We start from the raw sequence: 19491 nt of genomic DNA on the forward strand, positions 1-19491 counted from the left end.
CCAAAGTCATTAACCTAGTCATATTAGCAACCCATGATGTTGCGTCTTTAGATCTCACCAATTTCAAAGGGATATTTCCATCTCCGTCCATGAGGCCGCACTCATTTGCAGTGAGCAAACTGCATTTTGGAGCATTCGCCCGTAGGCCTACCGCTGTGTGCACATTGCTGCGCATAAAATGTGAAAAGATGATAGTTTATCAACATTTTAAGCTAAACATTCTGATCTGTTCCATCAGCCTTATTAATTGATACAGCGTATTTCTCCACTACACTACTTTGATACACATTGTGGGGATTCAGAAGTGAGTATACGCAATTCCCGCTGAAAAATACCCTCCACTACACCACTGACTAAAACCAGATATAAAGTATTTTGAAAAGATAATGGACCTATATATTTTTTATTAATCTTTGAGAACTAACAATCACCTAAATAAAAGCTAGACAGTCAGGGAGAATTGAAAATAACCAAAACAAGGAATTTAGCAGTATAAAGCATTAGCCATGGCAAAATGCATGGAATTGCAGGGAATTAGCTTAATTTTCTCTCAGTTGCATGGCAAAATGTGTAGAATTACAGGAAATGTTCTCTATAGCCGGGCCGTCCGCGCCCACCACCTAAGGCCTTTTTTGATCCAGAGAAAACCCCCTGTATTATGCTGAACCATGTCTCTCTCTGTGTTTATTTTTGTGCAGGTCAGCAGTCCCAGGGCAGCTCCTCTACAGGCTCTGGCTCCCAGACCCCCACCTCCTCATCCAGCAGCCTGCCCTCTAACCTCTCCTACACATCATACATCCTCAAACAGACCCCACAGGTACACACACAGGCGCGCGCGCGCACACACACACACACGCACGCACAGGCGTGCACGCACACACACATTCGCCCTCACAGACCCTGCAGGTACACACACATACGTGTACACCTCCTCAAATAGACCCCACAGGTACACACACAGGCGCACACACACATACACGTACAGGCGTGCACGCGCACACACACACATTCGCCCTCACAGACCCTGCAGGTACACACACATACGTGTACACCTCCTCAAATAGACCCCACAAGTACACACACACACACAAGCACATCTTCTCACTCTCTCTCTGTTCACCCTTTTATCCTCTTCAAATAATCATTGAGTGAAACAAGCTGCTGCCTTTCATGTCTTTTTCTTGTGGAGAGTCTCATGTCATGCTCAGAGTAGAATAAAAGTACTCTCTTCAGTCTCTCAAATCAATCACACTCGTTCATTTTAAAGACTACTTGCTAGCGGATTTTTTCTTCCTAAAGAATAAATTTTTACTGTTTTGTGTTCATGAAGGCTGGGATTTTCCTTTTGTAAAGTCTGTCTTCAGTATTCCGGTACTGATTATTTGAAGACTTTTCCCTTTATAAAGTACATTCTCTGTGGGTAATTTACTTTAGTAAAGCCAATCTTTAGTATTTCAGTAGTGATTGAGCCTGCTGCTAGCTATATCCCTGAAGTAGATTCATTCATTATCGAGCCATTGATCCAGCTCTTAACTCTAGAACAATGCCGTCTCCAACAACTTCTAATGAAGTATGTGCGTCCTCCCACCTGAAAACCTAAATCTGGGGCAGAGATCATTTCATGTCACCGCTCGCTGTTCTCACTCTCACGTCAGTCGAACCTTTGGGAAAACCTTTAGCCTTTGCCATCGGGGTGCCTCCACTCCACTGGTCGGTAGCGGCAAATTTAATGTGACCAACCACACACTTGCGCATGCACACATTTGCGAATGTTTGTGTACACACACACACACACACACACACACCCCTCCTACATCCTTAAACAGCCTAACTAAAGAAATCACCCGCCCCTGTTATCTGCCTCCCTAAATGCTGACTAATTGTGCCAAAGAGGATGTTCAAATTTATCAACCACACTGTGCCACCCATTCATCCCACCAAACCTTATTCCCAAACTGTTGAATAAACCAATTAATAAACAACAAATAAATGTTACCATCCCCCTCCATACTTCTAAACTCTTCAAGAAAAGCTCTAACAAAAGCTCTCAGATGGTATTGTAAAACCCATTGCTGTTGATATTATCTGTTGGTGTCATAGCGCCCAAGCTGTTTGTGATTGATCTTTTCCAGGGCACGTTTCTAGTTGGCCAGCCGGCGTCACAGGGCGTGGGGAAGCAGGGCATGGCCAGTTCCACAGGTCACGTAGTGTCGTCCCCTGCGACCGTCACCCAGCAGGCCATCCGGGTCACAGCGGGTCAGAAGGCTGCCATCCTGGCTCAGGTCAGTACTGTCTAGACACAAAATGGTGGACAGGTATAGCCTGTTCGCCATAGCCATAGTTACTTACACTATAGCCATAGTTACTTCTGGGGAGACGTGCAAGTTAGTGGTCATATAAGTTGTATAACAGAGCTTGACATTTCGGCTGCCCGCTGGCCCGGAAACATCTGCCGAGCTCACCGGGCAAGTTAATCAAGCTTTCAAATGGCCCGCTTGGGCCCGTACATTTTCAAACTCCAAAACAGAAAAAAAGTATTTATATTTAATCCTTCACAATATTCCTGATGTCTGATGCCTCACACTTGTTATCAACCAGAATTCGTCAAGAATGTCAAAGCCTTCCGTCTTGAGTGAGCCCCGCCAGTAGGCTACGTCCTAGATACGCCAGAACCGTCTCAGCGGAGACGGGAAGCCCATCAATTCAGAGTTGAACATCGGCACGCTCATTTAAGTCCTCCACCTCCTTTTCAGTCATTTTTCAACTCAGACACAGCGATGTCATTATTAGCTGCTTGCTTGTCAAGACATGAACAGTATTTACACAAATCGCTTTTTGGTTAAATACAGAAATAAATAAAAATGAATATTGTAATAATGCTATTCTGTAGCCAATATAATTGTAAAAAAAAAAAAAAAGATTAATTCCCAATGCTGTTAATGAGCTATGATGTTTATTTATCAGCTGAATATCAACTGTCGGCTGTAAAGAGCACTCAACTCCTCACACTGCTGATTGCAGAAACAAATGTGCGCAACATTCCTAAATTCAATCTCGGGGGAAAAGACAACAGTTTTGATGACAATTATTGAAAAGAGTAGGATCCCAGCTTTTAAGTGCTGTTAGATTTCTTTATCAACTCAAATGTTTGCGTAATTGGCATCGTTTTTACAATCTCTGTGTCTGGCATGACAATATAAAAGATTACTGCGGGTAGCGCGTCGGCCAATCGGATGCATAAACTTGCCAGTATATATTTTTTTAGGACATTAAACAAGCAACGATGATATTTAGAGTCTGTGATCTAGCTAACGATTAGCCCTTTGTGGTAAACAATGCAGAGGAGCAACACCATGCTTCAGCCAAGTAGCCACCATGCTGTATTAGACAGGTGATGATGCTAATTGCTAAAATACCTGCCTGATACGAACCATGTACAGTGCCTAAAGATATTGCTTTTCATCTTAATGAGCTCATTTCTGGAGATCGATGTCCGAGCCCCCGCGGAAATCCAATTAGCATAATACAAAAATCCCCATAGAAGTAAGCAAGAGATATCCATTTTTTTATGTGTCTCAATCCACCGCATCCGCCTATGTCGCACTTCCCGCATCTGCGGTGAAAGATGCTAGAGCGGTGTTTGTCAGACCATGAGACATCTCGAAAATTGGTCTTCTCACTAAGTCGTCTGTAGCGTCCGAATGGTTTGGCCTCCAAACAAACTACTCTCACGAACACAATAGTGTTCTCCGTTTTGTTCTATGACCCCCACCTACTCATTCAAGGGTTTTTCTTTATTTGTACTATTTTCTACATTGTAGAATAGTAGTGAAGACATCAAAAACTATGAAGTAACACATATGAAATCATGTAGTAACCAAAAAAAAGTGTTAAAGAAATCAAAATATATTTTATATTTGAGATTCTTCAAAGTAGCTACCCTTTGCCTTGATGACAGCTTTGCACACTTTTGGCATTCCCTTATTCTTTGCAAATGTATTTTTCAACTTGATTGTGGTCCACCTGTCGTAAATTCAATTGATTGGACATGATTTGGGAAGGCACACATCAGTCAATATAAGGTCCCACAGTTGACAGTGCATGTCAGAGCAAAAACCAAGCCATGAGGTCGAAGAAATTGTCCTTAGAGTTCCGAGACAGGATTTTGTTGAGGCACAGATCTGGGGAAAGGTACCAAAATTATGTTGGCAGCATTGAAGGTCTACTAGGTCCCCTCCATCATTCTTAAATGGAAGCAGTTTGAAACCACCAAGACTCTTCCTAGAGCTGGCCACCCTGCAAAACTGAGCAATCGGGGGAGTGCCTTAATCACTAAGTGCCTTAGTCAGGGAGGTAACCAAGAACCCGATGGTTCTGACAGAGCTCCAGAGTTCCTCTGTGGAGATGGGAGAACCTTCCAGATGGACAACCATCTCTGCAGCTCTCCACCAATCAGGCCTTTATGGTAGAGTGGCCAGAGGGAAGCCACTCCTCAGTAAAAAGCACATGACAGCCTGCTTGGGAGTTTGCCAAAAGGCACCTAAAGACTCTCAGACCATGAGAAACAAGATTCTCTAGTCTGATAAAAGGTTGAACTCTTTGGCCTGAATGTCAAGCATCACGTCTAGAGGAAACATGGCACCATCCCCACAGTGAAGCATGGTGATGGCAGCATCATGCTGTGCGGATGTTTTTCAGCGGCAGGGACTGGGAGACTAGTCAGGATCAAGAGAAAGATGAACAGAGCGAAGTACAGAGAGATCATTGATGAAAGCCTGCTCCAGAGAGCTCAAGACCTCAGACTGGGGTGTAGGTTCACCTTCAAACAGAACAACGACCCTAAACACACAGCCAAGACAACGCAGGAGTGGCTTCGGGACAAGTCTCTGAATGTCCTTGAGTGGCCCAGCCAGTGCCCAAACTTTAACCCGATCAAACATATCTGGAGAGAACTGAAAATAGCTGTGCAGCGATGCTCCCCATCCAACCTGACAGAGCTTGAGAGGCTCTGCTGAGAAGAATAGGAGAAACTCCCCAGAAACTCGTCATAACCAAGAAGACTGTAATCCCTGACAAAGGTGCTTCAACAAAGTACTGAGTAAAGGGTCTGAATACTTAGTTAAATGTGACATTTCAGTTTTTCTCTTTGTCATTATGGGGTATGGTGTGTAGGTTGATGAGGGGGAAAAAACTATTTAATCAATTTTAGAATAGGGCTGCAACGTAATAAAATGTGGAAAAAGTCAAGCAGTTTGAATACTTTCCGAAGGGGCTGTATTATGTGACTTGTTAAGCACATTTTTACTCCTGAACTTATTTCGGCTTGCCATACCAAAGGGGTTAAATACTTATTGCCTTAATACTTGTTGCCTCAGCTTTTCATTTTTTATTAATTTGTAAAAATGTCTAAAAACACAACACTTTGACATTTATATGGTATTGTGTGTATGTCAGTGACAAAACAAATCTCAATTTAATACATTTTAAATTCAGGCTGTAACACAACAAAATGTGGAAAAATTCAGGGGTGTGAATACTTTCTGAAGGCACTGTATATGTCATCATTGAGAGGGGCGATGGATTTATTTTTGTTTTCCTAACAATTAGGGTATTTTATGGTTAGCTATGATATAAGGTACTCGCCCAGACTGCAATTGAAACATGACATAACGCCAGACTCGGCCACACACAGATACACACTGCCTTGTTGTTTCTAGGTCACACCATGCATGTTCTGGGGGATAAATCTATAGCCAGCCAACTTTTCTACATCCGTCTATCCTCACAAAGGCACAAACATACTGTAGCACAACATTGGTGCACTAAAGGCATTATTATACCACCGTAGTAATGGTAATTTAATCTAGTAGCTTCAAGAGGATATAAGGGCAGTGATTTAAGACAGAATTTGCATAGATATAGAATACTATACCGTGTTACTACCTCCAGTTGGTATTATCCTAAAAGGATAATTATCCTATTATCCTAAAAATAAATGGGACTCATTGAGTGGGCTTTAAAAAGGCATTTCACAAGGGAGTTCTTGTGTTTTCCTATGTGTGTGTGTGTTGTCTGTTTTTTTGTTTGCCCTGACTATCAGATTAGAGTTAATAATTATGCCTTCGGCAGACGTCTGAGCTTTAACTTCGGCAAATTATTTCTCTCTGTCCCTCTTTCTGTTTTTCCCTCCGTTTAATTGCAAACATTCTCTCATCCTCTCCTCTGCCAGTATATTTTATCATTGCCGTGGTCTGAACTTATTAAGCTATTTAGTATGGAGTCAGGCAGTAGTTATGTCCTCTATGGACATATAGTTTAACTTCTCTTTTTCCTTTTATGGATTAGTCCCTCTTGAAAACAGCAGGTGCAAATACTACTAAACTAAGCTAGTAATTCAATCTAAGTGCCTTTTAAGAGGCGAACCGTTAGGGCTGTGACGGTGATTGAATAACCGTGTAACTGACGGTTATGGATGAAGACAGTCATGAAATAAAATGACCCTCAAAACCGTTTCAATAGGCCTCCATTGATTGTAGGTTCATGTAGATAAACTTCACCTAATAACAGGAGTGTTTACTAATGATTATAAGAAATTGTTTTGCTAACTTAATCCGTCTATTAAACGTTCTACAGCTCCTCTTTCCAACTTTCCTTTGATGCTCCAGCAGCTAATCTGCTAGATGTGCAGGGGTGTAGAGCGCTATAGGCTACGGCACTTAGGTAATAAAATCTTTGATAAGAAAATACTTATTTCCCTCATTAAAATACAAATCAATTTATAACATTTTTGACATGCGTTTTCCTGAATTTCTTTGTTGTTATTCTGTCTCTCACTGTTCAAATAAACCTACCATTAAAATTATAGACTGATCATTTCTTTGTCAGTGGGCAAACGTACAAATCAGCAGGGGATCAAATACTTTTTTCCCTCATTGTATACAATGCACATTTTCATATCTTGCTAGTAAATAAGTACATCGGCGTTCTTTAAAAAAAAGCTTGGATATGTCTGACTTCATTAATTATTCAACAGCAGTCGACAAGGTTGTTCTGGCTCTGAGGCTTATAATGCGCTGGTGTTGTGTCAAATAGACAATGCGCCTTAGACAATAGGCCTTGCCGCCCGCCTATCGGCAGGAGAATAGTAGCCTAGGCTATACAGTGTCGGCCCGCAATGCACTATTATGAATGCCAATGTGGTGGCCTACCGTTTGTAAAACAGCCAATTTACCGCTAATCCCTGTCATTTGGTTGCATACATTTCCGTTAATGCATGTATTAGTTACAGTAATTTACCATTCTCATTCTCGGAGTGGAAACATTGGTTGCTGAATTCACAACCTGTTACACTTGTGAGAAACAAGTTTGGGTTTATTTCATACCATCATTTACTCGCTCCATGTGAGCAATGAGCATGTGTCTGCTGTTGACGGAGTGCGTGCCCCTGAGAACGCATAGAAGTACCTGCTTCTTGCAAATGTCAAATGTAGGAAAGTGCCGAGCTGGGCTTATCATTAATTTTATCAGTCAACAAAGTCTTTATTTTTTATTTTAGTATTTGATAATCCTCTCACCCTCTAATCCACGTCTCTAATAAATAGGCTATGGATGCATTTGTTTCTATTTTAATGATTGTCAATTTCATTTTCATACTATAGCATAGCTGTCCCCTTCATACTTTACTAGTCAATTCATTATCTCATAGCCTACTTTTGGAAAGCCTCAAGTTAGGCCCTGGTTTTTTAATATGTTTTAAGGAAAGAAGTAAGATTTGCTCTTATGTCTGACATACGCTGGTGGATTTGATTGAGGGTTGCTTTTACCGGCGGTGTGCGTGTGTGAGTTTGCTGATTCTCTCTATAGGCCTATATGTCCATTCAGAAAGCTCCCCAAATGAACCTGTCTGGATCTCTTTAATAAGAATAAAATGCTATTTTCACGATGTGATCTCGTTGAAGAATAAATGCCACTGCCATCGAATGACCGCAGCCTCAGGGTTTGTGATAATAATGAAATGTCATGATATCAACAAAGTCTAATGGCTTGTTCAACTTTTTATTAAGGAGCATATCTACCGACAGTATTGGGTGAGAGACCATTTGAGAGGACAGCTGTATTAGTGTGTGTGTGAGACTATCGGTGTAGGACAGTGTGTTTGTGCGTGCACGCGCACGCCAATCCGTGCTGGTGTTAGCTAGAGGAGAAGAGTCTGACACTCTCACCGTTCAATCTGTTTCAGCTTACATAACCACAATAGCCATTTTCACCTCTCTCCCAAATTACCCTCCTGTCCTGAGCTCCTCCCTCTGTTCCCTTGGGGCCTTGGCCAGCCTGCCTGGGTATTCACATCATGTGGCGTCATAATACTGGGGCTCAATGCTCTAAATTCTCTGGATTCTATTACAAAACGTTTTGAGTGCATGCTAGAGCTTTTGTGTCTGGTGTGTTTGGTCACGCAAAGTGCAGTTCGTTTGAGGACAGATCTGCCTCGTGGGTCAGTCAGAAACATCAGAGAAACACGGTGTAGATCTCTCTCAATGTAGAGCAGGAGTACTTGTGGAATTTACTATTGAACGATTGTCTCTAATTAGGCATTGTCTATTTTCTGCATAAGCATTGATAATATTGTCCTGCACCTTTTCCTATATGCTACACAGGGCACTTCCTGTAAGTTTCAAGAATCAATAAAGTTATATCTAATTTATTTGTGTGGACTGTATGTTGATTGACAGGCGCTGGGCGGGTCCCAGGTGAAGCTGTCTGATGGCTCAGTGAAGACGGTAAGCACGGCGACAGCGGCCCACCTGTCTAAGCCGGCCACGACCATGCTTAGGATGACGGGCGGAGTCATCACAGCCGCTAGCTCCACCCCCAGCGCTGTCTCCACTGCCGCTGCCACGGCAACTGCCAGTCAACCGGTGAGTGGGAGGAGTTTGGGGTATTTGGGGTTACCTCTGAATAGACCCTGTATCAGAACTAGATTATCTGGTCCTTTATGAAACCAAGAAGCTTCTCTTCCGTGCCTGATCCCCATTTTGGAACTCCGCTCTTCCAGAACTGTTAATTAGAATGTTAGCATCTTTCCAGAGAGAAATGTGTTCCTTTGTTTCAGCTAGACCTCCTAAACCCAATGGCCTAGCTTGATCAGTCTGCCTCTTAATTACAATGAATGGGATTTATCATTGAAGTTGCAGAAGGGGAGTGCAGGGCGGTGGACCCTAACATATTATGAAAGAGTTATGAAACTAGAAAGGTGTATTACCCGTAGTCTGTATCATTCTTTCTGTCTAAAAAAGTTGTTTATGTCAGTGTATTGATTTCATACACAGACTGAAACCATGTGGTGATATTTCAGACAATAAAACTGTGTGAATCTGTCTGTTTGTTTCTGTGTAACTACATCTTCACGAATGCCAGTTGTTTGTGGTTGTTTGGTTCCAGGTAGCGGAGGTGTCCGTTCAGGCCAAACCTGTATCCCACTCTATCCTGGTGGCAGCCAACCAGGCAGCAGTCATCAACGCCGCAAAGAACGCCAGCGCCGCTAACGCCGTTACCATGGCAAGGAACACCACGGCTGCCATTACCATGGCAAAGAAATCCACGGCAACCGCCGTTACCATGGCAAAGAGCGCCACCGGTTTGGTAACCATGCAGAAGGGCGCCATGGCGCCAACTGTCACCTTGGCAAAGGGTCCCACCACCTCTGGCACCGTTGTTACCGTTGCTAAGAGCATTACCAACATGCACGTCATCAGCATGGCCAAAGGGGCAGGTTCTATGGTAGTGGGTGTGCCCAAGAGCGCCAGCACGACATTGGTCAGTGCGGCATCGCTGTTCAGTGGGATGGTGGCAGGGGGAGGAAAGACTGCTGCTACCCTATCAGGTAGGAAGAGAATATCTCTTATGTTGTTTGAGAAAGTGGATTGCTGCTATTTTGGGACAGGTCTCGATTTTTTTTCTCAGTAGGATCGCCTGTGTAAAAACAAAGCATAGATTTAAAATAATTATATCATTTAAATGGCCAAATGCCCTATCTAGGCTCAGAGTTGTCTCCTGTGCTCTGGTCTTGTCCAGGTATGCTGAAGATCCACTCTGGCGGGTCCAGCTCCCAGCAGACAGTGCTGACCGTCCCTGCCAACCAGCCCAAACAACTGGGGGTGGGCACGGGCACAGGAGGCGTACAGACCATACACATGCCCGTCAACAAAGGTAAGTCAGTCAGTCCATCCATGGTAAATTATTCCATAATATAGCAATCAATCCATCAGACAATCCAGCGTTTTTCCTGACATTTATTTTTCAGACAGTGACACAAATGCCCAAAAAAGCATATGACTCTTCTATTGAAATCAATAGAAAACCAGGTAGACAGACTTTCACAGCACCCGCTGAGGACTGGAGAGCAGAAGTCTGTGTGCTGTGGGATTCTACCTATTCCCCAGATCCAGACAAAGTACATGATGTGGGCAGGGCCTGGGAGACGTAGAGATGCGCTTCGGTGGGCTGAGGATTAAGTTAGTGCAGCTGGAGAGAGAGGGGGGGGAGCAGGCATGTTGCGATATTAAAACTCCTCGCACACAGACACACACACACAGTGCACCTGGGCTTTAAATGAACTGGCTCGCACACTGTACTGAGGAGGAGGTCTAGCCATCAGCTGAGCTCCAGGCCTACATGTATGAATATAGAGGTTTTGGTGCGTAGTCATGAGGGCCAGAAAAGCAGTCACCTTCACAGCTCAAGTCACTGTTTTATTCATTATACATTCAGTATTCATGTGTGAGTTTGTTCTTGTTGTCCCCTCGTGTGTCTGTGTGTGTGCGCGTGTGTAGTAGTCCAGTCCGGCTATGTGTCTAAAGGACCAGCTCCCAGTAGTAGCTCCACTCCCTCCCCTGGAGCAGGAGTGGCTGCAGCTGGAGTCTCCCCTTGTCCTGCTGCTGATGCCCAGGCCTCGCCTTCCTCCTCCCTCACCCTGCCCCTGGCCCAAGGTGAGAGGAGCACCATACGCCTCCCTCTCTCTTGCCTCTCCTTCAACATTCTCCTGTCCCTCCTTCAATCCTCTCTGTGCTCCCTTAATGCTTCAGTTTCGGCTAGGCGAGCCGAACAAGTTTTCTCGCATACTCCCGTAAAAGACCTTCGCTTGAAAAACGAGAAAAAAGTGGCAATACTACTGTTTGTCCATTTTTAGACGCCGTAGCCAGCATACACTCAGAATTAATCTAAGATGACTCAAGAAATCTGTCATGAATTTTGACGTTTTTGTCGAGGAGATCTTAGTAACGCAATTTTGCATCTGACTAGGATGGTGTAGTATTTCTCAAGTGAAAAAATGTACATGCGGGCGAGTCGTCTCAGGCACTTTTATTACATTTTTGTATTTTATTTAACTAGGCAAGTCAGTTAAGAACAAATTCTTATTTACGGGGACTGGGATTAAAAATAAACAAAATGAAAAATATAGGACAAAACACACATCATGACAAGAGAGACAACACAACACTATGTAAATAGAGACCTAAGACGACAGCATAGCATGGTAGCACCACAACATGACAACAACATGGTAGCAACACAACATGGCAGCAGCACAACATGGTAGCAGCACAAAACAGGGTACAAATATTATTGGGCACAGACAACAGCACAAAGGGCAAGAAGGTAGAGACAACAATACATTGCGCAAAGCAGCCACAACTGTCAGTAAGAGTGTCCATCATTGAGTCTTTGAATGAAGAGATTGAGATTAAACTGTCCAGTTTGAGTGTTTGTTGCAGCTCGTTCCAGTCGTTAGCTGCAGCGAACTGAAAAGACGAGCGACCCAGGGATGTGTGCTTTGGGGACCTTTAACAGAATGTGACTGGCAGAACGGGTGTTGTATGTGGAGGATGAGCGCTGCAGTAGATATCTCAGATAGGGGGGAGTGAGGCCTAAGAGAGTTTTATAAATAAGCATCGTCCAGTGGATCTTGCGACTGGTATACAGAGATGACCAGTATAGAGTAAGTATAGATGTGTATAGAGTGCAGTGATGTGTCCTATAAGAGCATTGGCACCCTTACCTGCCGATCTATAACTTACGTCTCCGTAATCTTATATGGGTACGACGGTCATCTGAATCAGGGTTAGTTTGGCAGCTGGGATGAAAGAGGAGTGATTACGATATAGAAAACCACGATTATATTTAACTTAGCCTGCAGCTTTGATATGTGCTGAGAGGACAGTGTACCGTCTAGCCATACTCCCAAGTACTTGTATGAGGTGACTACCTCAAGCTCTAAACCCTCAGTAATCACACCTGTGGGGAGAGGGGCATTCTTCTTACCAAACCACATGACCTTTGTTTTGGAGGTGTTCAAAACAAGGTTAAGGGTAGAGAAAGCTTGTTGGACACTAAGAAAGCTTTGTTGTAGAGCGTTTAACACAAAATCCGGGGAGGGGCCACCTGGGTATAAGACTGTATAATCTGCATATAAATGGATGAGAGAGCTTCCTACTGCCTGAGCTATGTTGTTGATGTAAATTGAGAAGAGCGTGGGGCCTAGGATCGAGCCTTGGGGTAAACCCTTGGCGACAGGCATTGGCTGAGACTGCAGATATTCTGACTTTATACACTGCACTCTTTGAGAGAGAGGTAGTTAGCAAACCAGGCCAAAGACCCCTCAGAGACACCAATACTCCTTAGCCGGCCCACAAGAATAGAATGGTCTACCGTATCAAAAGCTTTGGCCAATTCAATAAAAGTAGCAGCACAACATTGCTTAGAATCAAGGGCAATGGTGACATCATTGAGGACCTTTAAGGTTGCAGTGACACATCCATAACCTGAGCGAAAACCAGATTGCATACCAGAGAGAATACTATAGACATCAAGAAAGCCAGTCTTTTGATTATTGACAAGTTTTTCCAGCACTTTTGATAAACATGGCAAAATAGAAATAGGCCTATAACAGAAAGGACCCCCTTTAAATAAATGATGAACCGTGGCTGCCTTCCAAGCAATAGGAACCTCCCCAGAGAGGAGAGACAGGTTAACTTTTTAGTGACAGGTGGCAGTATTCGGAAATTCGGATGAATGACGTGCCCAAATTAAACTGCCTACTACTCGGGCTCAGAACGTATTAGTAGATTTGGATAGAAAACTCTCTGAAGTTTCTAAAACTGTTTGAATGATGTCTGTGAGTATAACAGAACTCATATGGCAGGCAAAAACCTGAGAAAGAATCCAACCAGGAAGTGGTTTGTAGTTTTTCAAGACTGGGCCTATTCAGTATACAGTGACTTAGGGTTCATTTTGCATTTCCTAAGGCTTCCACTAGATGTCAACAGTCTTTAGAAAGTTGTTTGAGGCTTCTATGGTGAACAGAGAGCGAACCAAGGAAGTTGGAAGTTGTTGACTCAGGAAAGGACATGCCTCAATTGCGCGCGTTCACGTGAGAGGTAGCTGTGTTCCATTACATTTTTGAAGACATTTGAATCGTTCGGTTGGAATATTATTGAACTGTTTTGTTAAAAAGGCCCTAAAGATTGATGCTCTACATCGTTTGACATGTTTCTACGAACGTAAATGGAACTTTTTCGTCGTGAAATTTTCGGCGCGCTTCCTACATTTGGAGTAGCTTACTGAACGCGCTAACAAAAAGGACATAAAGGATGGACTTTATCGAACAAAACAACATTTATTGTGGACCTGGGATTCCTAGGAGTGCATTCTGATGAATATCATCAAAGGTAAGTGAATATTTATAATGCTATTTATGATTTTAGATGACTCCAAAATGGCGGGTATCTGTATTGCCTGCTGTTGTTTTCTGAGCGCAGTCTCAGATTATTGCAAAGTGTGCTTTCCCCGTGAAGCTTTTTTGAAATCTGTCACAGCAGTTGCATTAAGGAGATGTTTATCTATAATTCTTTGAATAACAGTTTAATATTTTATCAACGTTTATGATGAGTATTTCTATAAATTGATGTGCTCATGCACCGGAAGTTTTCGGAGGAAAAGCATTTCTGAACATTACGGGCCAATGTAAAATGGGGTTTTTGGATATAAATATGAACTTTATCGAGCAAAACATACATGTATTGTGGAACATGAAGTCCTATGAGTGCCATCTGATGAAGATCATCAAAGGTTAGTGCTTAATTTTAGCTCTATTTCTGTTTTTTGTGATGCCTGTCCTTGCTTGGAAAATGGCTGTGTGGCTTTTATTTTTTAGGCACTGTCCTAACATAATCTGTTTTGCTTTCGCTGTAAAGCCTTTTTGAAATCAGACAATGTGGTTTGATTAAGGAGAAGTGTATCTTTTAAAATGGTGCAAAATAGTAGTATGTTTGAGAAATTTGAATTATGAGATTTTTGCTGTTTTGAATTTGCCGCCCTGCTATTTCACTGGCTGTGTCCCGCAGGTGGGACGGTAGCGTCCCACATAGCCCAGAGAGGTTAAAAAGGTCAGAGATAGGCTTGGTGATGATAGGGGCAGTAACTTTAAAGAAAGAAAGGGTCGAAACCATCTGACCCAGATGTTTTTTTGTTGTTTAAGTTTAAGGAGCTCCTTTGCACCTCGGACTCAGTGACCACCTGCAGGAAGAAACTTTGTAACGGGGCAAGGGAAAAAGAGGGAGGCGCATCGGGGCTAGTCGCATTAGAAGGGCTGGGAGATGAGGAAATGTTGGGCAGGCAAGGAGGCATGGCTGAGTCAAATAGGAATCCTGACTTAATGAATTGGTGATTAAAGAGCTCAGCCCTGTGCTTCTTGTCGGTTACAACCACATCATCAACATTAACCTCTTACATCTAGACGTTCCGCTAGCGGAACACCTGCTCCAATATCCAATGATGGGCGTGGCGCAAAATACAAACTCCTCTAAAATCCGAAAACTTCAATTTTTCAAACATATGACTATTTTACAGCATTTTAAAGACAAGACTCTCCTTTATCTAACCACACTGTCCGATTTCAAAAAGGCTTTACAGCGAAAGCAAAACATTAGATTATGTCAGCAGAGTACCCAGCCAGAAATAATCAGACACCCATTTTTCAAGCTAGCAATGTCACAAAAACCAAAACCACAGCTAAATGCAGCACTAACCTTTGATGATCTTCATCAGATGACAACCCTAGGACATTATGTTATACAATGCATGCATGTTTTGTTCAATCAAGTTCATATTTATATCAAAAAACAGCTTTTTTACATTAGCATGTGACGTTCAGAACTAGCATACCCCCCGCAAACATCCGGTGAATTTACTAAATTACTCACGATAAAACGTTCACAAAAAACATAACAATTATTTTAAGAATTATAGATACAGAACTCCTCTATGCACTCGATATGTCCGATTTTAAAATAGCTTTTCGGTGAAAGCACATTTTGCAATATTCTCAGTAGATAGCCCAGCCATCACGGCTAGCCATTTAGACACCGACCAAGTTTAGCCCTGACCAAACTCCGATTTACTATTACAAAAGTTTGATTACCTTTGGTGGTCTTCGTCAGAATGCACTCCCAGGACTGCTACTTCAATAACAAATGTTGGTTTGGTTCAAAATAATCCATCGTTATATCCAAATAGCGGCGTTTTGTTCGTGCGTTCAAGACACTATCCGAAGTGTAAATAAGGGTCACGAGCATGGCGCAATTCGTGACAAAAGATTTCTAAATATTCCATTACCGTACTTCGAAGCATGTCAACCGCTGTTTAAAATCAATTTTTATGCCATTTTTCTCGTAAAAAAGCGATAATATTCCGACCGGGAATCTGCGTTTAGGTAAACAGACGAAAGAAAACAAGGCATGGGGTCGACGCGGGCACGCGCCTGAGTCTCACAGTACTGTAACCAGTCACTACCCAAACGCGCTACTTTTTTTCAGCCAGAGCCTGCAAAGCCACGATTCAGCTTTTTGCCGCCTTCTGAGAGCCCATGGGAGCCGTAGGAAGTGTCACGTAACAGCAGAGATCCTCTGTAATGGATAGAGATAATCAAGAAGGGCAAGAAATTGTCACAGGGCACTTCCTGCATGGAATCTTCTCAGGTTTTGGCCTGCCAAATGAGTTCTGTTATACTCACAGACACCATTCAAACAGTTTTAGAAACTTTGGAGTGTTTTCTATCCAAAGCTAATAATTATATGCATATTCTAGTTTCTGGGCAGGAGTAATAATCTGATTAAATCGGGTACGTTTTTTTATCCGGCTGTGAAAATACTGCCCCCTAGCCATAACAGGTTAAGGGACATGGGAAGCTGTGAGGAGGAGGGTTTATTCTCCAGGTCTTTAACCGTTTTCCAGAACGTCTTGGGGTTAGACCCACAGATAGAACTGCTCCTTAAAGTAACTTCCTTTGGCCTTCCGGATAGCCTGAGTGCACTTATTTCTCATTTGCCTGAACGAGATTCAGTCAGCTGAGTATGCGTGTGCCGAACCTTTCGCCAAATGCAATTCTTGAGGTTGTGTAACTCTGCAAGAAATCGGTCGAACCAGGGCCTGAACCTGTTTTTCATTTTCTTTGTGGCGGCATGTTTGTTAACAATACCACTGAAAATATGAAAAAATAAGGTCCAAGCGTCTTCGACAGAGGGGATCAAGCTGATTCTATACCAATTTACAGATGTCAGGTCATGAAGGAAGGCTTGCTCATCAAAGTTGTTTAGCAAGTGTCTATGACAAATCAGGACAGGTCTCTTCACTGAGCAGCCATTAACCTCTATGGGCTAGGTGGGACGCTAGCGTGCCACCCGTGGTGCACTCCATCAACAGCAGGTGCATTTCAAGAGCGGCAAATTTGAATCCAAATAAATGTCAAAATTCAAATTTTTCAAAAATACAACTATTTTACACCATTTGAAAGATAAACATCTCCTTAATCTAACCACGTTTTACGATTTCAAAAAGGTTTTACGGCGAAAGCATAAATTTAGAGTATGTTAGGACAGTACATTTACAAGAGTTGTGTGTAATGTTTTGTCAAGTCAAAGACAGGGTCACCAAAACCATAAAACCAGCTAAAATGATGCACTAACCTTTTACAATCTCCATCAGATGACACTCCTAGGACATTATGTTAGACAATGCATGCATTTTTAGTTCTATCAAGTTCATATTTATATCCAAAAACAGCGTTTTACTATGGCATTGATGTTGAGGAAATCGTTTCCCTCCAATAACCGGCAGTCAAGTCAGCGTCACAAATTAAATAATTAAAATTAGAAAACATTGGTAAAATATTATATTGTCATTTAAAGAATTATAGATTTACATCTCTTGAACGCAATCAACTTGCCAGATTTAAAAATAACCTTACTGGGAAATCACACTTTGCAATAATCTGAGCACTGCGCCCAGAAAAATACGCGTTGCGATACAGACTAGACGTCATGTTGGGGAGATCTAAAATCGAAAATACTATGTAAATAATCCATTACCTTTGATTCTCTTCATCAGATGTCACTTCCAGGTATCACAGGTCCATAACGAATGTAGTTTTGTTCAAAAAAGCTCATCATTTATGTCCAAAAATCTCCGTCTTGTTAGCACATGATCTAAGCCAGCCGGACTTCTCGTCATGAACGAGGGGAAAAAATATATTTTTCCGTTCGTTCAAACATGTCAAACGTTGTATAGCATAAATCATTAGGGCCTTTTTTAACCAGAACATGAATAATATTCAAGGTGGACGAATGCATACTCTTTTATAACGTATTGGAACGAGGGTACCCAACATGAACTCGCGCGCCAGGTGTCTAATGGGACATCATCGTTCCATGGCTCTTGTTCGGTCAGATCTCCCTCCAGAAGACTCAAAACACTTTGTAAAGGCTGGTGACATCTAGTGGAAGCAATAGGAAGTGCCAAAATATTCCTAAGCCCCTGTGTTTTTCAATGGGATAGGTTTAAAGTCAATACAACACATCAGGTATCCACTTCCTGTCAGAAAATGTCTCAGGGTTTTGCCTGCCAAATGAGTTCTGTTATACTCACAGACACCATTCAAACAGTTTTAGAAACTTTAGAGTGTTTCTATCCATATATAATAAGTATATGCATATTCTAGTTACTGGGTAGGATTAGTAACCAGATTAAATCGGGTACATTTTTTTTATCCAGACGTGCAAATGCTGCCCCCTAGCCCTAACAGGTTAAGAACACAGGCGGTAAAGCAGTGATTTCTAAGGTCATTACAGAAAACACCAGACTGATACCTATCAAGATTATTTGTGAGGATAACATTGAGGACAGTTGACTTTTCTGGGTGTTTGGAGTCATACCTTGTGGGATTGGTAATAATCTGAGAAAGATTTAGGGAGCCCCATTGCTTTAGGACTTTGTCTGGATGTTTAAGCATGTCCAACTTGGGGCTGGAAACAGTAGATGGGCCAGGGTAAACATTCACATTTCCAGATATCATTAACAATCAAGGCACGGAAGAGGACAGGGAGAGCTCTGCAGTGTTGGTTTATGATATTTGAATATGCATTAGATGGCAACAAGATCATATTGTACAGCAATTTCATCAGGTAACATGAATACAAAGCCGGCAAGAGGTGGTTAGAATAGGATGGGAGGCCAAAAGTCTGTGTAACCAATAGATAGTCAGAGTCCCGAGTGTGGGAACAAACATGGTCTTTCCCACGGTTGGGTGAACATGAAAGTTCATAGTAAACAAAGCATGCAGGAGTCATGAGGCAAATAGCAAAATGCACAAGGGAAAAAAATATAACGACTTGGGGCCATTCATTGTAAGTTTAGAGTCACTCGCCACAGCAGTGCATGTGTGCTGGAGGAGAGAGAGAGAGAGAGAGAGAGAGAGAGAGAGAGAGAGAGAGAGAGAGAGAGAGAGAGAGAGAGAGAGAGAGAGAGAGAGAGAGAGAGAGAGAGAGAGAGAGAGAGAGAGAGAGAGAGAGAGAGAGAGAGAGAGAGAGAGAGAGAGAGAGAGAGAGAGAGAGAGAGAGAGAGAGAGAGAGAGAGAGAGAGAGAGAGAGAGAGAGAGAGAGAGAGAGAGAGAGAGAGAGAGAGAGAGAGAGAGAGAGAGAGAGAGAGAGAGAGAGGAGTGTGGTGGGGGTACCTGTACCGGAGACAAGCCAGGGCAGACGGTGAACAGATCGCCAGGTGGAATCCAAGCAGCAGGCAACAGGAGTAGGTGTCACACCCATTTGGGAGAAGCTTTTATTTTTGGAGGCAGATTTCTCATAGAAAATGCCAGTGGATGGTCACTGAACAGCGGGAGTGGTCTTCAAAGGCCTCTGGTGTGGGTGGGGTAGCCTGTGAGACTCCTGTGACACTCCTGCCATTTGTTGGGCTCAAAGGCTTCAACACCTCTCACTTCACACCTCAGTTCTACTTTAAGTTATATCTGGTCTTTCTCAGTTCCAGGTTGGATGGTGTCCTCTGGTCTCTGCTGTTTGTTTGCCAGAGCACCCTCTGTATAGCTTGGAAAAAGGAATCTTTGGTAGTAGTAATCCTTCCAGGTAATTTTGTCCAAAATTAGGTTGT

General features: G+C 42.7%; 1 protein-coding gene across 2 annotated transcripts in view; it reads left to right on the plus strand.

Moving 5' to 3' along the window:
• Nucleotides 1–19491, plus strand: part of LOC106600587 (YEATS domain-containing protein 2) — a 75094-nt gene that overhangs the window by 42970 nt on the left and 12633 nt on the right. For both annotated transcript variants that reach the window (XM_014192065.2, XM_045714881.1), the window contains exons 17-22: nucleotides 699–817; nucleotides 2133–2282; nucleotides 8733–8918; nucleotides 9442–9883; nucleotides 10075–10209; nucleotides 10833–10988. In XM_014192065.2, coding sequence (XP_014047540.2) covers nucleotides 699–817; nucleotides 2133–2282; nucleotides 8733–8918; nucleotides 9442–9883; nucleotides 10075–10209; nucleotides 10833–10988 — 1188 coding nt within the window. The remainder of the gene's footprint in view (nucleotides 1–698; nucleotides 818–2132; nucleotides 2283–8732; nucleotides 8919–9441; nucleotides 9884–10074; nucleotides 10210–10832; nucleotides 10989–19491) is intronic.

The sequence above is a fragment of the Salmo salar genome, chromosome ssa03 (genome assembly GCF_905237065.1).
Source record: "Salmo salar chromosome ssa03, Ssal_v3.1, whole genome shotgun sequence".
NCBI lineage: Eukaryota > Metazoa > Chordata > Actinopteri > Salmoniformes > Salmonidae > Salmo > Salmo salar.